At 40.9% G+C, this 19,630-nt stretch overlaps 3 protein-coding genes across 5 annotated transcripts; 1 reads left to right on the top strand and 2 right to left on the bottom strand.

The window, feature by feature from the left end:
* Positions 1-63: 63 nt before the first annotated feature.
* On the bottom strand, positions 64-6,006 carry LOC126405355 (retinal cone rhodopsin-sensitive cGMP 3',5'-cyclic phosphodiesterase subunit gamma-like). Of its 2 annotated transcripts, XM_050069053.1 has the most exons (6): positions 5,957-6,006; positions 4,254-4,348; positions 4,063-4,114; positions 2,034-2,195; positions 1,899-1,939; positions 64-1,794 (listed from the first exon to the last, which is right to left on the bottom strand). In XM_050069053.1, the coding sequence occupies exons 2-6, from the start codon at positions 4,342-4,344 to the stop codon at positions 1,718-1,720; spliced, it is 423 nt and encodes a 140-aa protein (XP_049925010.1). In that variant the 5' UTR covers positions 4,345-4,348; positions 5,957-6,006; the 3' UTR covers positions 64-1,717. The 2 variants fall into 2 exon arrangements, with proteins under 2 accessions (XP_049925010.1, XP_049925009.1); XM_050069052.1 differs by lacking the exon at positions 5,957-6,006 and having other exon boundaries at positions 4,254-4,469.
* A 947-nt stretch (positions 6,007-6,953) lies between these two features.
* Positions 6,954-13,045, top strand: ccdc137 (coiled-coil domain containing 137). 2 transcript variants are annotated; one of them, XM_050069784.1, is made up of 6 exons: positions 6,954-7,131; positions 7,320-7,462; positions 7,538-7,757; positions 8,759-8,841; positions 9,127-9,206; positions 10,773-13,045. In XM_050069784.1, the coding sequence occupies exons 1-6, from the start codon at positions 7,061-7,063 to the stop codon at positions 10,971-10,973; spliced, it is 798 nt and encodes a 265-aa protein (XP_049925741.1). In that variant the 5' UTR covers positions 6,954-7,060; the 3' UTR covers positions 10,974-13,045. The 2 variants fall into 2 exon arrangements, with proteins under 2 accessions (XP_049925741.1, XP_049925742.1); XM_050069785.1 differs by having other exon boundaries at positions 7,553-7,757.
* LOC126405825 (G-protein coupled receptor family C group 5 member C-like) lies at positions 12,679-19,313 on the bottom strand. The gene is made up of 4 exons (XM_050069783.1): positions 18,970-19,313; positions 16,355-17,348; positions 15,163-15,266; positions 12,679-15,073 (listed from the first exon to the last, which is right to left on the bottom strand). The coding sequence occupies exons 2-4, from the start codon at positions 17,319-17,321 to the stop codon at positions 14,975-14,977; spliced, it is 1,170 nt and encodes a 389-aa protein (XP_049925740.1). The 5' UTR covers positions 17,322-17,348; positions 18,970-19,313; the 3' UTR covers positions 12,679-14,974.
* Between the last annotated feature and the right edge of the window lie 317 nt (positions 19,314-19,630).

Below are 19,630 nucleotides of genomic sequence, written 5' to 3' on the forward strand. Positions count from 1 at the left end.
CGCCAAGGTGACAGACTGAAGTGCATTATTTGGCTGGCAAAAATCTATATTTTACATATCACAAGTCATTTTCAATGGAAGTTGGTGACACGTAGCTACAAACTGATGCCTGACATTTCATGTTGTGGACAGGCGTGAGGCACTATAACTAAAAGTTGAGCTGGCCTCAACTTTTTTCAGGGCTTTTATGCTTTCCTTTGTTTAGGTTAAAATGCTATTAATAAGCTGATGGCACACTAAAATGTAAGTGAATTCCACCAGAGATAACAACTCAGAATTGTACCATTCTCATATGGTTCTAAGAAAACTTCGACCAATCACTGCATTCGGTCGAGCGTCCTGTCTGTCTTCCCCATGTGGAGGCCTCCAACTGACGTAACCGCTTGCGTAACATCCCCCGTTTGACTGTGCAGGACAGGTAACGTTAAGTTAAGTTTACTTCTAATACATTCTCGGAACCCATCAGCTGTATTCGGCGTCTGACTTCCGGCAGACGGCGATACAGCCTCTGGGGGCAGACCCCCGATTTTTTGGCATTCCGGTTTGATTTGGGCGGAGGAGGCGAATTTCCGTTTCCGACTTCTGTTTATATATAAGTAAATATGCTGAACCATTGCGATGGATTCAGAGTTTACAGTGATGCCAATTATGTTCCGCCTCGTTAGTTCACCGCACGGACCGTTTAACCTGGCAACAACTGCAGCCGGCTCAAACGTGGTTGGTCAATATCACGTGGACTACAAATACCCTACAACCGGAAACCAGGGCTCTTCCGCTCTTCTTCCGGAGGCAAGATCTCCGGGGTTTGCCTACAGACTCTACATTCACTGAATGTAGAGTCTGTATATAGAGACTACTTCTAATATAACACAGCATTCAGTTGCTAATGGCTAACGTTAGCCTACTGTAGCTTAGCCTCTGAAACATTAACGTTATCTTCCTTGTGCGTTTCCACTTACTAGTAATGTTAACGCTACTATCCAACGTTAACTGTAACCTTATTCTAAAACTCATCAGTCATCACTGACTCCGGTTGAGTTTTAAAACTCTGGGGTTGCGTTTGAGTGTCTTTGTTGTGAACGTTACACTCGCTCTCCTCTTCCGTGTGTCTAATGTTACCTTGCCAACGCCTACGTCTATCATAGACGTAATGAGGACGTAATGGAGGAGGGGGGAGTAGGCCTTTGGAGGGAGATGGAGTTGCAGGAGGAGGGGTGCTGTGTGAAATGCAAGAAAGGTAAGAGTGGCTTTAACTTAACATACTTTTTTTTTTTTTAAGGGACAAACATCATAATGGGAATGATTTTAACACAGAAGCATGGTTTAATAACCGGCTAAGTTTGGCAGAGAGGAAAAGAAAGAAAAACTAGTGTTGTTAAAAAAAAAAACAAGCTTTATTCTGAGTTTAATTAAACATGATGCTGACAATTGAAGCCAGTGACCGCGTTCATATTAACCTACAGCTCAGACACATTCAGCATCATCAGGTGATGGACATTAATATGACAGCTTGAAATTCTTATGAAAATACATTTGATATATAAAACAACTTAGGAAAAAAATAGAAATGCAGACATATTTTTTACATGTTAGTTCTTAGTATGTGGTTTACCATTATACAGTAGAAGAGCCAATATTGATGATGCAGTTCCACTTGTTGAATCTGCCTCATCAGTTCCCTTTGGTAGGTGTAAATATAATTTCTCATCAAAGGGACTCAGATTATACCATACTGAGCCAGTTCATGTAGCTCTAGATGGCTGTATGCTTCCCATGGGCAGATTACAGTGATATCTGAAAAAGAAAGAACAAAACAGTGAGTAAGAAAAAGGAAAAGTTGTGTTGTTTGTGTGTACTTTTTCATAATGCAGTAGCCTAACTGTGGCACTCCGGCTTACCAGTGCCAAGCCCCTCCATTCCTGGGATCTCCTCTCCAAAGCTTAGGAAGATAAAAAAAAAATCATAATCACAAGTTTTATTGTGGGGCAATGTTTAAGATACAAATTTTCTAGATCATGAAAATGTAGGCCTACCCGATGACGCCCCTCTTGGGAGGCTTGCTCTTGAACTGGCGGGTGCTCCTCTGTTTGAACTTGGGTGCGCTGGCTCCAGGGCCGGAGGCTCTGATGGGGGCTTTGTTGCCAGTCTTTGCTTCAGGTTTGGCCACATCCAAATTCACGCTTTTGTTGCTTGAACTATAATGAGACAGTCAAACTGTCATTAAATATATGTAATGTAATGCATGAAAAATATTATGAAATTTAGTTTCATGTGGCCACATTTAAATACATAGCATTCAGGGCAAACACTGGTATTTTGCTATCGCACTAAACCAGTGGTTCTCAACCTTTTTTGGGCTCCTATCTATTACGTGACAGGTGGAATATCATTATCATTTGTTTCTCAGAGAGACAGTCAAACTAGACAGTCAAACTAATAAGTTCTTGCTATTAAGCACAAACAGCAGCCAATTAAATAGCAGTAATCTGGCGCCGGTGCCACATAAAAAGCATTCTTAATAGCTGTTTTAACAGAAAACAAGAGCAGCAAGGAAAACCTGAGGCAACTGGAGGAAAGGCAGAAGGATATGTAGGCTATCCTATGTTATAGGCCTTCCTATCTGAAAAGTCTTGTGTGTAGGATTTAGGGGGATATATTGGCAGGAATGGAATATACAGCACATTCTCACTCTGATTTCATCACATATGGACGTTTGGTCGTGGACTTTCCATGTCCAGATACGATGTGAAAGGTACTCGCTGACGTTCTGGGATGCTGTGTCAAGTTCTGCCTGTTACATGCATTGTCTTCTTTCAAAATAAACTTCAGTTTTCACAGGAAATTTACTGTTTACATACAGTCCCTTTCAGAATAAATCCACTACATCAGTACAAAAATGCAAAGTGGATTTTTTTTTTCCTCCAACAACTAACACACGTGGTTAGGTTTAGGAAAAAAGAACAGGGTTTGGCTTTAGAATCTAACAGGACGTGAACACTGCTGTCTTGGGTGAAAGTCAGTGTTCGTTGGACCCATCCACCACCCCTCCAACCAACCCTACTTGGACTTTCGCCTCCTTGACTTTCGTTCTTGTCCCAAAGCCAAAGTCGAAACAATTCAAAAATTCAAAGCTGTGTGCAAGTGATTCAGAAAAAAGCCTCGTCTTTAGCGACGACGGTGGTGATGATGGTGGCAAAAACAAGTCTAATGATAAAATTGGGGAAAAGTGCATTAGGATGTAGGACTAAACTGGCATTAGAAACACACACAAACACCCCTCAAGAACACCTCAAATACATCTTAATTACTTAAGGAATGCAGATTTGATTACAGACAGCTCCTGTAATCCCTCACTCACGTTACTAATAAACCATCCATGATGCCTTTAAGCTACGCAGCACCGTCATAATCAGATTACTGTGAGGACATGCTGAATGTTCCCGTGGTCCCAACCTGAGAATAGCTTATTAATTACTCATCGGACTGTCTGCCAGTGACAGGAGTTCACAAAACTGCAGCATCATTGGCCATTTTGTTAGGTACACCTGGACAATGTCACACAACTCAGTACAAAAGATAATGCTCAGTTTGGTTGACACTGTCAGAGACATGATCCAATGATATGTCTCTTATAAGGATAATTACAGGAGGTGTTGCATTGGACTACATTTCACTGAGAGGCGTTCCTAATATTCTGACCGCCTCCCAATATAGTCCAGTAACACCACCACTAGCTATGACAGTGTCAAAAAAAAACCTTATAGGCATCATAAAAGTAGATTTTATGGCATAACAGTTGCATTAGACTGGACAGGTGTACCTAATAAAGTGGCCACTGAGTCTATGTCTCTTCTTGGACTTCATTTTCCAACATTTTAACCTGTGAGTGATTTTTTAATCCTGTAAACTGATATCTTAACTTGAAATAAATAAAAAAATCTTTTTTGTACGTTATTGCAGAAAAATTGCAAAATACAGCACGAGGAAATTGTTATTTATATGAATATTGCATGTAATAAATGGACAATATGTCCATCTAAATGAGTCATTGCTGATACTCACCTCTTGTGTTGCTGTGTTATCTCTGTCGGTAGTGTCATGGTGGTCCGGGCTGCTGTTACATGAAGAGTTGTGCTTAATGAATCCCTCTTATACACCTCTGACTCTGAGAAGATTATGAGGCTCCTAACCAATAAACTGCAGGCCCTTCATCACTTGTACACACACACACACACACACACACAGGTACATACGTAAATATGGAGCAGCACATGCATTAGGGGATTGGCTGACAGGCAGTTTGGGGGATGTCCCTGCTGCTGAGACGGACCTGAGCAGACACATGACACTGGGAAACAAATACAGATGTGTTATTAGAATAACAATGAAGATGTGTGCCGGGACGTCCATCAGGACTCATCTGCGTGTTTCCTGTGGGATTTCCTCACATTACGTCCTCAGTATCTCCCCACCACCTGCAATATTATGCAACGTCTGCAGCCCAGAGAACACACGAGCACGGACAGGGGCAGCATTCTCCTTTCATCAGCAGTCTCTCAGATTGAGTTGCATTATGTCTCAGTGGTAATCCCCACATCTCTCTCACACACACAAACACACACACACACACACCTGGTCCATTCATCTGATGGTTCGCCAGTGCTTCTCTCTGTAATCTATTCCATTGATACACATGCACACGAGACACGTGTATGGGACACACGCTCTCACTTCCTGGGGTTTATTGACTCTCAGTGTCTCTGTCTCAGACTCGAACACTCTCCCACAGAAACCTCTCTCAGCATCACTGGCTGCAATTTATACCAATATGCCTGACTTGCAATGGTGAGTTTTTGATGAGGCTGTTTGTTTATGAACGTCACACTGTGCCACATGTCTGATTTTACATGCTGAATGAGCTATATGGAGCACACAACTCATTGTAGGTCTGCGAGTAATGATTGCCTTGCTCGGTGATCTATTTATTTCAGTTTTTTAATAATTGTAAAATAATTTTATGTCTGAATCATAGTAAAAAATTATAAAAATGTCACAATTCCTGAAACATGAAGGTGACGTCTGAAAAGTACAAGTACTGTACCTAAGTACAATTTTGAGCTCTCATACTTGACTGTAGCATTTCCATTTTATACAACTTTAAACTTTTTCTCTCCCCTATATTCATCAGAAAACGATATTATAATGTTGCATATGTATGAATGTACCATTAACAATATGTCGAGAATATAATATACATTATAAAGTCATTGCTCCCTATGTGCTATGGTACAAGAGAACATTTTTTAAATGTATGGAGGCTTTTTATTAGTTGTTTTTTCCTGCCATCCATATTTTAATACCAAATGTGTAAATTAAAAAAAAAGAAAAAATAGAGATGCAAGTTTAAAAATGTTCTTGTACCATTAATGTAAAGAAAAATACACAAAAGTCACACAAAAAAAAATTTTATTTTCTTTTTTCCCTCCTTTTTGTGTTTTAGTTCTTCAGGTTTAGGTTTACAAAGTGTCAGCTGATGTGCACTATAAATAATATTTGGGAATATTAAGCAGCTACACTGTGGTTGATGCAGATTGTCTGCCAATCAATTCAATTTTCAATTCAAATAGCTTTATTGGCATGAACAAAGATATGTTAAATAATAATAAATAATAAAAAAAAAATGAATAATAAATAAAAACAAAATAATAAATAAGAAATGAAATAAAATAAATAAATACAAGTGAAAATAAAAAGTAATCCTATTTTACACGTCACATACGGTGAATACATTATATATACATATTCAATACACAGGTGCCACAAACAGGCTCTATATTATACCCCTGCAGTCCATTTTTGATCACTATACATTATAATATACGTAGTACACTGCTCTTTTTTTATCTTTTATTTTATTTCTTTTCTAATACATATTAGTTGTTAGGCAGATACACACTTAGCTGCCAAAGGAGGTGGTGTGCCTTCACCCAGGAGAACTGCCAGTTTCTGCTGCGCGGTTAACGTCAGGAAGTTTGCAATTTCCTTGGTTATTTCTCCAAAATGAAAATCTCTGACTGAGGAGAGCTTTTCACAGCGGAGGAGGAAATGCTGTCGGATGTAACAATGATTGTTCATCAGTTTCATTGTCTGAGACAGTTTCAGTATCAAAACTATTTTAAAACTACAGCTTATTATCATTTAATAATAATAATAATAATGATAATAAAAAAGATTCACTGCACTATTTTTATTCTCATTAGTCCTATTTTCAAACCCAGAATCAAATCATTGATCAGATTATGACAGTAGCTTGAACTATCACCTTTGTTTGACTTCTTTTAATTTGGAATTGGCCTGTTCCTTTCTACTGTCTCTGAATAAGATAAACAGCAAACAGTATAAATGTTAACATAAGGGATTTAAAGGCAGCCTAGTGAATCCCTTTGTCCACATCTGGCTTTATAGTAGTTTACTGGAGTGATGTTTTTTGTGGTGCATGCTGCCTGCAGCCATATTTTAAGTTATGACTGCTTTAGATAGTAAAAAAAAAAAACAGTTTCTGGATGGTCAAATAAACAGCATCTGTCAACATCATTACTGGAGTTAAAACTTCTGGGGCTCTGTAGTATGTGTGAGGGGAACAAACTGAGACAACGCCGCCATCTAGTGGTGACAGATGGAAGCACCTGCGTTTATTTCCCAGCAAAGATCGTATGTGTATCATTCTGGGTGATATTAATCAATCAGGCGAAATTTCTGCCTTATTTGATACACAATTTAGTGAAGGAAAAACAGAAGTTGCCGTCAACAGACTGTTTGACCTACCTTTACTCAACAAAAACAGGGTCATTTTTTTTCTTTAAACGTTTTCCTCTATGCCTCTTTGATGTCAAAGAAACCTCTACGGTATCCGAAAAAAGACACAGAGTGAGAGCTCTTTACTTCCTGTTTCTCTGTCGCTTCAGGGGAAGGTTCGTAGGTTAAAGGCTAAACACGCTGCTCCACATGTGTTATGTTTTGTTACTATAATTTGTAATGTATTAAAATAAAGTGCAGTAACATGGGGAAGAATAAGAAGAACAAAACTAACGAGTCGGGAAAACAAGCTGGCAAGGCCGGACAACATTCAAGGTAACGTGCGGAAGCTAATGTGCAACAGAAAACTGCTAGCTAGTTAGCTAGCTAGAGCAGCTAGCTGTTGTTAGCATTTTACGTCAGTTTGGAGTTAGCAAAATCAAATTAAGCATTGTGTTTAACCTAATTGAGGACGCCAACCTGCCTTATAACATTTATCTCTCTGTCTCCTTCTGCAAAAACAGTGACAAGAAGCTCAAACGAGATGGTAAACCCAAGAAAGTCAAAAGAGACCACATTGAACACATCCCGTTTAAACTCCGAGAGATAATGAAGAGCAAAGACAGAATGAAAACGGGGTCTTTGAAGGCCAAAAAGCTCAAAGAAGGTGAGTAGGAAAGCTTTTTTTTTTTTTATCATGTTTCTGTATAACACACTTCAAGCAGTCATGGGTTTGAATTAGTTTCTGTCTTTTCAGCCATCTCCCCTAAAGGCAAACCAGGGGACTCCCAGGGTGGAGACATACCTGTGCCACATTTCAAGAGGAGAAAGGAGGAGAGTGTGAAAGCATACCTGCGCCGCATGGAAAATGAAACACAACACGTCCTCTTCCTCACCAAGAACCAGTTAGACAGAAACCCTGAGCGGGATGAAGACAAGGGCAAGTCTGAGAAGAAGAAGGAGTGAGTACACTTTGGCTTGTAATCAGCAAAACAGATATTTTCTTTCTGCTGATGTGGGATGTCAGTGGAGGCTGGGGCCACCTGAGCCAGTCAAACCCCATCCTCTATTTAGGGTACTAAGTGTTAACCATTTATGGGTATGTAATGTCTCTTTTTGTTGGTTTGTGGCTAATTTATATCATGTCTGACACAAGTGCAACAAAAATACCCACATGGGACGATGAAAACATAAAAATGAAATCTGTTGTTATTTTCGCTTACTTAAATTCAATTAAATGTTGCATTGTGTTTCTTGGGAACTTGCAGGTGAATCAAAAACAATACTAAAGTTTGTTAGAAAGAACTTTGAAAAGTGCTGAAGTCAAATGTCTAGTGTGTAAGATTTAAGGGGATTTAGTGGCATCTAGCAGTGGGGATAGCAGATCCAGCTGAAACTTCTCCTGGTTAGTATTCCTTCAGTGTTCATTGTTCAGGAGGTTTTTAGCCAGAGCTGAATTATCTGCAGAGGTCTCTTCCTCTCCAAAACAAGCAGACCTGTTCTTAAAACCGGTAAAAACACTGGATAAAGCAGTTTTACTTGAAAAAAATCTGTGTATTTTTGACACTGCTTGTCACGGATGGGCTGCCAACTACAGTGGCCAATGCAAAAATGTGAATGGCCCCATCTACAGCCAGTGTTTAGTTTCCATTCTGGACTATTGTAGAAACATGGCAGTGCAACATGGCAATTTTCATGGACAGGGACCCACGTCCTAGGTAGATATAGCTCATTCTAAGGTAACAAAACACAACAGTTTTTATTTTCAGGTGATAATACACTTGAGAAAATAATGCTGATGAAATTATCTTCCATTTCTGCCAATATATCCCCCTAAATCCTTCACACTGGACCTTTAAATGACAGTAGAAAGTAGATCACAGTAAAACAAAAATGTAAAAGTGACTATAATTCCTGGCTGATATCTGTCTGATTCATTTGATCTTTGCTGTCTGTGCTACAGGTCTGATAAAGTCCGATTACTGAGGCTACAGCAGAAGAAGCTGGACAGACAAGAGACCAAGATGGAAAAGGAGATGTTCGTAGGTAAGGATGTGAGGGGGCAGTTCTTCATCACAAGCACGCACTGTCCAGATTTGTTTAGATAAGTTCATCAGGAGGCATGCTCCATCTTAAAAAGAACCTACTGGGTGTATATTCCTCACATTTATCAGAAAAGTTTTTATCCAGATTAGCCACAACATCCATCAATGCTGCTTTAATCACTTTAAAATTAATTTGCATGTATATATGAGAGGTGGATGTAATTGTCAGAGCAGAATAAGATATTAAACTTATTTGTTTACTGATACGATGGCCTTTGTTTTGTAGATAATGTTCCCTTTGGTGAAGTTTCAATGGCCCCGCCGTCTTTGAGCGCCAAACCCAAGAAAGCTCCGGTCAAGTCTCAGGTAACCTGCTCTTAATGGTTTTGTAAGAGGTTAAAGGGAAACTTCGGTATTTGTTAACATTCATGGGCAATTGTGCACACTCAGAAGTGTTTGTTTTTGCCACTGACAGGCTCAGATTGTTGTTATAAGTGTATGACAACATTATGGAAAGGACCCACAGAGAAACTAAATGTTTTTCTTTATTTTCACTGATCCACTTTGTCTGTTATTGTGCGTAACCAAGTCTTGCTCAAGGAAAAGTCTCGTTTCGAAATTTCACTGACTATTCCACATTGTCAGAATCCGCTAAATATTCAGGCATGATGTTAAGAGGATCTTGAGAGCCACCTTGGGTTGGAGGTGAGTCGGCAGATAGTCTGCCACGAGGAGTCCTCATGTGTGAACAAGCCTACGAGCAAGTCGCCCCCTCGTCTGTGACTGGGACTGGATATCTGGCATGCTAGAAAACTGGAGAAGTGTGACACGACTGACAAAGAGCATCAGCCAATGAGAGCGGGGTACGTCCCACATCAGCACGCAGGAGGACGGAAGAAATGTGAGGACGACAAGCCGCAGGGTTGCCAGGTCCACTTATTAGGCGCGACTTTGAGCTTGTTTTTTTGTAAAGTCGCTTACAAATGTTGGTAGTTGCGGGTTGTTGTTTTTTGGGTTTGTTTCTAAAGTGGAGTTTCTTATTTGGGCTTGCTCTCTAAACATCGCCTTTCTCTATATATATCCGTCTAATAAGTTATTTAAACGCATGATAGTCGCTCCTTTTGGGCCTGTTTCCATAGCCCTGGTTGCTTGTTTCTCTCCCAAGATCTGGCAACACTGAGTCAAGCCAGCAAGCAACAAAAACAATGGCGGCGTCCACAGGATCACGGGAGCGCGTTGTGTTAGGACCCAGGCCCTGGATGCAGATCTGATTCAACACTGGGAATAATATCCATGCCTTTACGTTGTGTCGTCTCCAAGTTTGGTGACGTCACCGTATTATCTGGGGCTCTATCAGCGAGGGCTCGGTGGAGAAATCTTGTGGTGTGCACACAGGTTGTAAAGATCACAGAAACACACGTCGCCAGGTGTGAACCCTCAAAAGATTACGATAGTCTCTGCGACGCATTTTGCCGGGTGAAAGTCGTGTAATGTGAACTAGCCTTAACACTTCCATCATTGTTTTTCCTCCATCAAGTCAGCTCTCACAAGATTTTAGAACAAGACTTCTCCTTAAGTAAGTCTTGGCCACAGGAACAGACAGACAGGGAAAAAGTAGTGAAAAATGCTGAAATTCACAGTAGGATTTTTTCCGTAATGTTGCCAGCCACTTATAATGACAATTTGAGCCTATCAGTGGCAAAAACGTCAATTTAAATGTATGTAAATTGACATTGCACAATTGCCTGCAGGGTTATATCGCAGCCTGTTTCGCCACTGCAGCTGGAGCAGTTTTTCTTAATACTAAACCAGTTTCAAAAACTGTTTTCTCTATTAGTTACTTAGACACAAAAAATGTGACAATAGTGTCCCGGTTGAAAAATACTGGTTTCTTTTTAAATGTGTCTTGTCTCCTCTACCTCCATCATTCAGAAGGCATCAAAGGATCTGCTCCTCAACTCTCTCCTGGGCCACACGGCGGTCTCCACAGCCAAGCCCTCCATGGCCAGGCAGAGAATGATGGAGGAGGAGAGGGAGCGAGCAGTGGAGGCCTACCGCCTTCTTAAGAAACAGAAACAGCAGCAGCACGAGGCCAGGCATGCCAATCTGGAAAAACTCAAGAACCTCAAGTGATGTTTCATGTCAACGAAGTATATAATTCACTGACTTCAGTCAGCAGTGACGCTGATAAACTGAAACGGACCGTGAGATAGTAACCATCAGCACACCGTTTGTGTTCTGTGCGCTGGAACTGATGCGTCAGTGGGGATGTTTACTACAATGTACCAAACTGTTAGGGAAAGGAGCGAACATTTGCATCCGCTGCCCACAGAGTGAGGTGAGTATAGTGACCAACATTCACCTGCAGCTTTCAGTTTCACATGTTCAGCTCAAAGGAGAACAGAATAAACAAGTGGTTAGTGCCTGTCTAAATATCTTATAATGGAGACAAACTAACTAAGAACATTGAGACAGGCGACTGTTGTTTATTTCTCACCCTTGTAACTGTCAGATGTTCACAGGCAGGTGAATTTGCATCTTTAGGTTATCACTAGCACATCATTTGTGAAATGATGGACAATAAAATCACTGAGGCCATGTGAAGGCAAAGACAAACCTGTAATTGTTTGCTGTGGTCCCACTAGATGGCAGTCCTCCTGTAGAAAGCTGTTTCCATATTGTCCATGTGAAGAGCTGACACAACATGCAGACTGATCGTTTCTGGTATTTTTAAAAGTAAATATGTATTTTTGATGCTTTATTAGATTTGTAAATTAAGTATTCAAAATATTGTGGAATATTTTCGTGCCTTGTTTCCCTTTGTACCTCCCCGAGAGCCTGAATCCTGGGATAAATAAATCACTCTGCATTTATTAGAGCCTGGCACAGCTATTTACATTTGTAATCCGGTAAAGATTTACGCTCATGAACAAGGTCTTTGTTGAAACAGTGGACTCTGGGACAAACTGTGCAGATTCAGTTTGTTTAACACTTTCATCTGTCAAATCATCCACGATACAAATGCAAACATTTTGCTGATTTTGTTTATTTCATTATTTAGCAGAATATCCACTGAATAATATCACCAGATGGTTTTACCTATTGATACTGGATCTCTGTTCTGTGGTTTCACAGTCGTTTCTGTTTGATCAGCTTTTTTTGTTTGCTCTGTGTTTGTCCACTGAGGGTTGTCACAGTGACAAGGAAATGCATTAAGTGGGGACAGCTGCTTCTGATTGGTAGTGCAGTCTCCCTTGAGCTGAGCTCAACAACCATTGGTCATCCACCTCTTGTGTCCATGTGCACAAGACAGCTGTTGGTATTATCTAGGGATTTACAGTTGCTGCCTGTCAGAGAAAGATGCTGTTTTTGATTTCAGCTCAAGTCAACGATCACGATATGTGTTTATTTACCCTCCTCTGCTCAGTGACACCTTGCCAGTATTTCTTTATGAGATAGATGGGTAAAATCCAGCTAGGCTCCTCAGGGTTTATCTATGGTGCTTACCACGGGGCTACAACTAAGAATTATTTTAATTGTCCCCCAAAGCCCAAGATGATGTCCTTAAATGTCTTGTTTTGTCCACAGCCTAAAGATGATGAGTTTACTGTCATAGAGGAAAAAAGAAACTACAAAATATTGACATATAAGAAGACGGAATCAGAGAATTTTTAATATATTTTTTAAATAACTCAAGCCGATTAATAGTTGACAACTAATCGATTAATCGTTGCAGCTGTGTCAGTGGTGTTAGACAGTGACCAAAGCTGTTCATGGACATGCTAAAAAAACACTGTATTAGATGTTTGAATGCTGTTTTGTTTACATTTGGATACTATTTTCCTGCTTTTCCGAGACTGTGCTGCCTCTCTGCATCTGTATTTGTAGCTTTTTGCATTTGTTTTTCTATCCACGCAGGTGGAGGCCCAAGGCATCGCAGAGTAAAATCTAGCGTTCTGTTGTTCATCTCTGATCAGTCCGATTTCCAGTTTGTGAGCAATTTCCTCTCTGAGCAAGCACTCCTGGCTGCTGACAGCACAGGATGGTGGGAGTAATTGGGAGAGAGCCTACTCAGCCTGCTGCTAGGCAGCCACAGCTCACTCTGAAGCTCTGAAAGTGTGTACATGTTTGAGCGTGTGTGTGACAAATTGTATGTGATTAATTGTTTCTCTCCTTTGGAGAAAAGGAAGAACTCGTAAGTCAGAGCAGTTGTTTCGTGTTTATTTGTCTCTTACCAATAATGTGATGATGTGGTGCGTTTATTTGCAGGCCACTCAGTTTCCTATGTAACTAACATGCACACAGAGAAGGCTCCTTTCACTAGTTCTTCTGTTGGACAATGTAGTTTTTATCAGATGCTCCTAATAGCATCATAATGCCCCAAACTCAAAATGGAAGTGCATCTCTCAGTGGCTCTAATGCCTTATTTCCACCATATGTTTCGGCTGTAGACTCAACTCACTTTTGATACCAGGTCCTTTTCTTTATTTTGTTTTCAACTGCAGATAGTGCCCCCTCAGTGTAGGCCAGATTCTCAGCTGACCGCCATAGTGACGCCACAAAAAACTTTAATGCTACACTAGCTGAATTCAGAGAAACATCTGCACTTTGTCAGTTGTGCGGCATAGTATACAACTTGGTTTGCAGGCTGCCAAATTTAAAAACGTGGGTGAAATGAATAAATTTGAGGTCGTTATCGACGGTAGCTTAGCTGTTTAAAAAATCAGGTTTGTGCTGGGTTTCTCATGTTGCGCTTGTGAGAATTTTAGTGACGATTCTCTGACCAATGAGTGGTCTTGAGTGTTTTAACTCCTCATTTTAGTATCAGCTCAGCTCGCTTGGATCCTAGATCCAAAAAATTCCAGGTACAGTACTTACCCACAAGTTTTGCTCATGGAAAACCAAAAGAAAAGGAAGTCGAATTGATTGAAGCTGTGCTGTACCATGCAGTGTAAACAAGGCATATTACAGTCCTAAATTCAATCTCAAAAAGGGCGCCACATGGATTTATTATCAAATTTTTACTGTTTAGGTACTGCATCATTCCCACAGTGTCACACTAAAATGGTTTATGCCATGTACACACACACATAACAGTACAGTATGATAGCCAATGCCTGCAGGGGCCCCAGGAAATGCAGTTAAAGCTTATCAAACCAACATGTAAATAACTGCTCTGAGCAGTATAATCCTCGTGACACTTCCTCTTGCACTAACCCATATCTGCCTCCTCGTGAGTTGACACCTGTTACAGTCCAACAGATCCAACAGCCACACAGTATTTAAGTATCCGTTTACAGTTTTAATAAGTTAGAATTTACACCTTTACATAAAATTTTCATAAATCCAAGGCACTACAAAATCATATGGCTTTAAGAGGAAGTCTGAATCACAACATGATTTCACATGTGAAAAAGCATGTTTACAACATATTAATTACATTCAGTAGATTTATGACATGAAAAACATTAGTGAGACTCTATGTTTGTGAATAAAAACTAACCAAACAGTTAAATTATAGACCTTTCCTTTGCTTTAAACAGTTGTCACTTAATACTTGTCTACTGTTTCCTTACCAATAAGCTGAATGTAGGTCAGCTGTCACCTGAAAACGTTGCACATTGCTGCACGTAAAAATTTTCTTGATTGTGTTTTTGAGTGAAACAAGATAGAAATGGATTTGAGTTAGAAGAGGGAAGATTTAGGGAAATTGTTTTTATGAATTAAAAATGAAATACAAGAGCTGAGGCACAACCTCTCCATGCTGAAATCATTTGGCTAAGTATACAGTAGGCTCTATAAACTGCCCATCTCCGACAGTGGTAGCCTTTTTAATCTTCATCTTTTCAGTCCTTGTTCTATAGAACAAACAAACAATGCACAAACATCTGACAAAATAAAGTACAGGACAACATGTAGAAATGTGACGCACGTTGCTTGAGAGCCACCACAGTGTGTTATTATGCAAAGCTTCATGCCAAGACAGACAAAAGATGGCTCATTACATTTGATGCAAGGAACTCTGAGGGAAGATGAAACTCCCTGGTGGAGATTTCACCGCTGTAACAACCGAGTGTGTAGGTGACAGCGCAATCCGCTCTCGACTCACACCGCCCGTGTGTGTGTGACAGACCTTAAGACGGCGAGGTCTCAACTGAACGAGGCAGAGAGCCGCCACTTCCTGGAACCAGAGACGGGGCTCTGGCTCGAGGTATCATCAAGTCCTGGTCCATCTGTAGAAACACACAGAGATGTGATTATTTCAGCAGTGGCAACAGAAGAGGAGATGTTCGGTGGTGTAAAACATTGTGTACTCGCTCACCTTTGTCAGACCCTTTGCAATCAGGGCTATTTCAGTGGGCTGGTACACACAACTCCGTAGCTGACCGTTATAAGCGGCATATGGAGACACTGGCTTTGTGGGTACTGGGAAAGAAAAGAAAATAAATTTGGTGTGATGGTTGTTAGACAACAGCACTTTAAAGTCACATGCAACACACGTTCACTCAAACTGGCTGGTTAGGTGAATCAATATTTGCTGCATGTGTCAGGATAAATCAGAAGAACAAGTTGGATATTGTTAAACTTTAGAAGCAACCTGCTTTGGATATTTAAATATACCACAGTGACAGTTTCTTTCTGGTTATCCACCCCAACACCAAAAAGTTTGCTCTTACTTTTTTCCTCTTCCTGCTTAGTTTCTGTTCGTCATCAGCTTCATGGGCTGCAAACCACTGATACTCACTTCAGTTTTTTTTATTTATGTAGTTTTTTTATTCACATTAATGAACATGTTAGCTTCCACTTCAATGTAGGTGTGCCAGAGTTAGCTCATGATCACTATGTACCAGGTACAGATTAATAAATTACCTCACATAATGACTTTGTAACTATAATGTGACTGATATAACTGCCTCACAATATTGGCCAAGGACATAACCTTTAGTAAGTAGATCAGACTTTTGTCCTAAAAAAAGGGGAACATGGTTCCTGAATGGCACACTTTAATATTTATCCTGTAGGCAGATTCCCTTCAACACAGACACTAATACATGTGGACAAAAAGCAATTCACTGTTAGTAGGCCTAACTGTGAAAGAGAACGTGTCTGCTTACATACAGTAATAGGCATCATGTGTTTTTTGCACACATTTCAACACATTGCAACATGCAGAGCCACAGTACACTACAGAAGTTGTGATCTGCCAGTTATTTCACAATCGTTTCCTTTGGCTCTTGAATGAACAGGAGATTAATGGTACATCCTATTAGCTACGCTGTTGCACTTCATTATGTCATACAGCTCACCTGTGCGTGGTGTGTTGCCAGTTTGCGCACCACAGAAAGCATGAATAAATCATTTAATCCAGTTCAACTAAAATGGAGTTACTGACGGAAGTTTGAGATCCACTGATTTAATCTTAATACTGTCCTGCAGATTCATTTTGATTTTTGATTCTGATTGTAGTTGAGCACAGTGAGATTCATGTCAAGCCATAATGTGTCATGCTGTACCTGCTGGTGGCTCGTCCATAGAGAAGGCTTTATTCTCCATGTAGACGTGCTCTGGCTCCTTATGGGCGTTGTCGTACACCAGGCTCATGGCAGGATAAACATCCTCTCCATCGAGCGGCTGCTCCTGGTCTGGGTCTGCCTGGGTCAGTAAGCAGATTTCTGGGATGGTGTAGGAGAAGAGGAACACCCAGGCATTCGACACCAGGGCTATAGCCAGAGTAGGATCATCCCAGCTGGGATTCCCGGCCACTCTGTTCCCGTGGAGGTACATGACGATCCAAGCTACCCAGATCACCAAGGTGAAGAGCCCGGTGGCCAGGATGAAGGCTCCATCACGGCGCCACTGCTTGTGCTTGTGTGTCAGTGAGGGCAGAGCCATCAGCACCACGGCTAGCAGCAGAACCATCACGTAGATCAGAGCCATCACAAAGTCCTGGCTGGCAACGCCGCAGGACAGGTCAGAGACGATGATACTTCCAGGTGGGCTTCTGACCACAGTGATGATGAGCCACTCAGTGTTGATGATTACCTCGACCATCCATAGACCCAGGGCTCCCAGGCATAACATCCAGCTCCTGGGCCCCCGGCCTCTCCGCTCCAGCAGGGCGAGCCACAGCCCGTGCATGGCCAGGCAGGCCAGACAGCCTGAGAACAGTACCCCAAAGAGGAACCTCCGTGCAGCGCAGCTGGTGGAGTACCGACCCACGATGAAGGCAAAGGTGAGTCCAAAGAGTCCCAGAGTGAAGACCAGAATGCCGGCCTGCAGGGCCACCATGCCTTTTCTCTTCTTGTGTGTCACAAACGGTAAGCTGGCCATGAGGACGACCAACAGAATAAAGGAAGTCACCACACCAGTAGCAGCAAAAGCCTCCACCACGACTCCCCACGCTGTGGTCAGGTCACACAGGTTGTAGTACATGGAGCTGATACTGGAACCACATCCCCTCGGAGCACTGGGCGGTTCCATGGCTTCAGTGAAGACTTTTAAAAAGTGCTGCGATTAAAATATAAAAATATAAAATAATTATGTTTTCCTGCATGCTGAATGTATGCATCCCACTGCTGCACATCCACCCCCCCCCACTGGGGACCAATAAAGTTATTGATTGACTTGCATGCACCTGAAAACAAACCATGTTTCTGTAGATTATTGCTGTGCCCCAGCACAGTACGACCTACACACTGTACTGAGCCAGCTGTGTGGAGTCCTACTGTGTTATACTAAAATATATGAATTCATCTGATGCTTTAAAGAATTACAGCAAACTGTCTAATTTGCACAGTCTTCACTTTAACATTTCAACAGGAGACATAATCAGCATTACCCACCTAAAATCTTAGATAAAGGTACATTTATTTTGTATTCAACTGTAAGTCCAATAGCCTAATTATTCCACTGTCAATTTGGTGATATTTTGCTCCTGACATACAAAAATGTACAGTTATCAGTGCAATCTAAAAATGATCGAAGGTTGTCAATGTCAAGTAACAGCCACGCATCTCCAAATCTGATGACTTGTAAAGGGGAACGCAACCTAAATTAAGTATGACAATGCTATTTCCATGACTGAGGAAAGTTCAGTCAGTATTTGAGCTACTCTGTTCCAAAGCCAGAAACCACAGATGTACATTTTAAATTTGTGATGTCATAGGGAAATGGTTCTCAAATGGTGCACATTATCATTGCATTGTTCAACTGGGCCTATGCAAAAAGTTATGAATGAATTTTTAACTGACTGAGCATGTTGTGTGCACCCATTTCCTAACAAAGAGGTAAACTCCAGGTTAAAACATGTAATTTAATCTAATGCGAATTATAAATGTGTGACACATCAAAAGCTGTGATTGGCAGCCAGTGTGAGGGATGACAACATTTAAAAGAAGAAAGCCGTGAGTGGGACAATGGATCGCTTTATTATATCGAGCAACAAAGCACCAGAGAAGACGACCTACCACCATCTCATTTTTCTTTTATATTCTTAAGTCATGATAAAAGTGACACATGTTATAGACGCTATTGTGCGCAGATATAAATACAGGTGTGCCTTGAGATTTTGGCTTGCCCTTTGGTGTTTGAAAACCACTGTCACAGGGTATAAAATTTGGAGCTCCTCCACAAACAAGAGGAGATTTCGTGGACACACAGAATGTTTTTTTTTTTTTATATCCAAATGAGCTTTATGCTACTGTAGTAATCTCAGCTCCGACACTAAAAATGTACCCATATACTATAACATCTTTTACAATTTATTGTCTGTGGAGCAGCTCCAGACTGTATACCCTATGACATCACAAAGTTGAGTTTCAGCACTCTAGTTTTTGGATTTTGGAGAGAGGACTGTTTCAGACAACTAGAATAACATATGGATTTTGAAAATGGGTGTAGTGCCCCTTTAAGTGTATCAGTTGAGAACATACCCTTTAAGATTAAAAAACAGTCAAGTGGATTATCTGTCATAAAACTAAAAACAGGCTTTTTTTAATGAGGTTATAAAAGTTGACATTTGGTTTATGACATTTATAGCTGGTAAATTAAAAGGTCCCAGGATAAAAATCATTTCCACATACAGTAACACAGTGATATAAGTCCACGGTGACTTCCCGTCACTTCTTACCAGGACTGATGACAGACAGCAGTTCCGCTCCAACAGGTGACTCAGGTAGATTCACTCCGGTAAGAATAACACAACCTCGGCCGAAATATTAATTTCCCAGGTGTTATCAGGCTCCTCACAGACCTGTCGTCCAATTTCAGATGTGCACTCACTGGATCCACGGGTGTTTTCCCGGACAGCCCTCCATCTGCCCACTCCTTCTTAATTGTTATTGAACCATGTTATAATGAACTCACCGACAGCCGCGTCAAAGTAGTTTCCCCGTTACGTTATAATAACTCTGGGACTGTACTTGTGTCAGCTCAACCCGCTGTGTCTCCTCATCCAGCCTGTGGTGTTTGCAGCTTTGCATATTCTGTGAGATTAGCTTCCGGCCTACTTATTTGTATCAGGCAGCTTAGATCCAAACAAAGGGGCCACTCACCTCTCAAGTGAGACATTTCCACTTGCACACAGGCTGTGCAACGTGGTCTGGACTGTGACCTGTTGGACATGTACACACTTCTAGGATGCAAATGATACATAACCCTTTACCTTTTAGTTTTATTAAGGGGAAAGGCCCACATACAGTTGTTTAATTTAAGAATGATTGGATGCTCATTTATGCTGTTTACCTCCATTAATAGCCACTTTAAACATAAATAACATGCATCTGGAGAAA

Source organism: Epinephelus moara, chromosome 18 (assembly GCF_006386435.1).
Source record: "Epinephelus moara isolate mb chromosome 18, YSFRI_EMoa_1.0, whole genome shotgun sequence".
In the NCBI taxonomy this organism is placed as follows: domain Eukaryota; kingdom Metazoa; phylum Chordata; class Actinopteri; order Perciformes; family Serranidae; genus Epinephelus; species Epinephelus moara.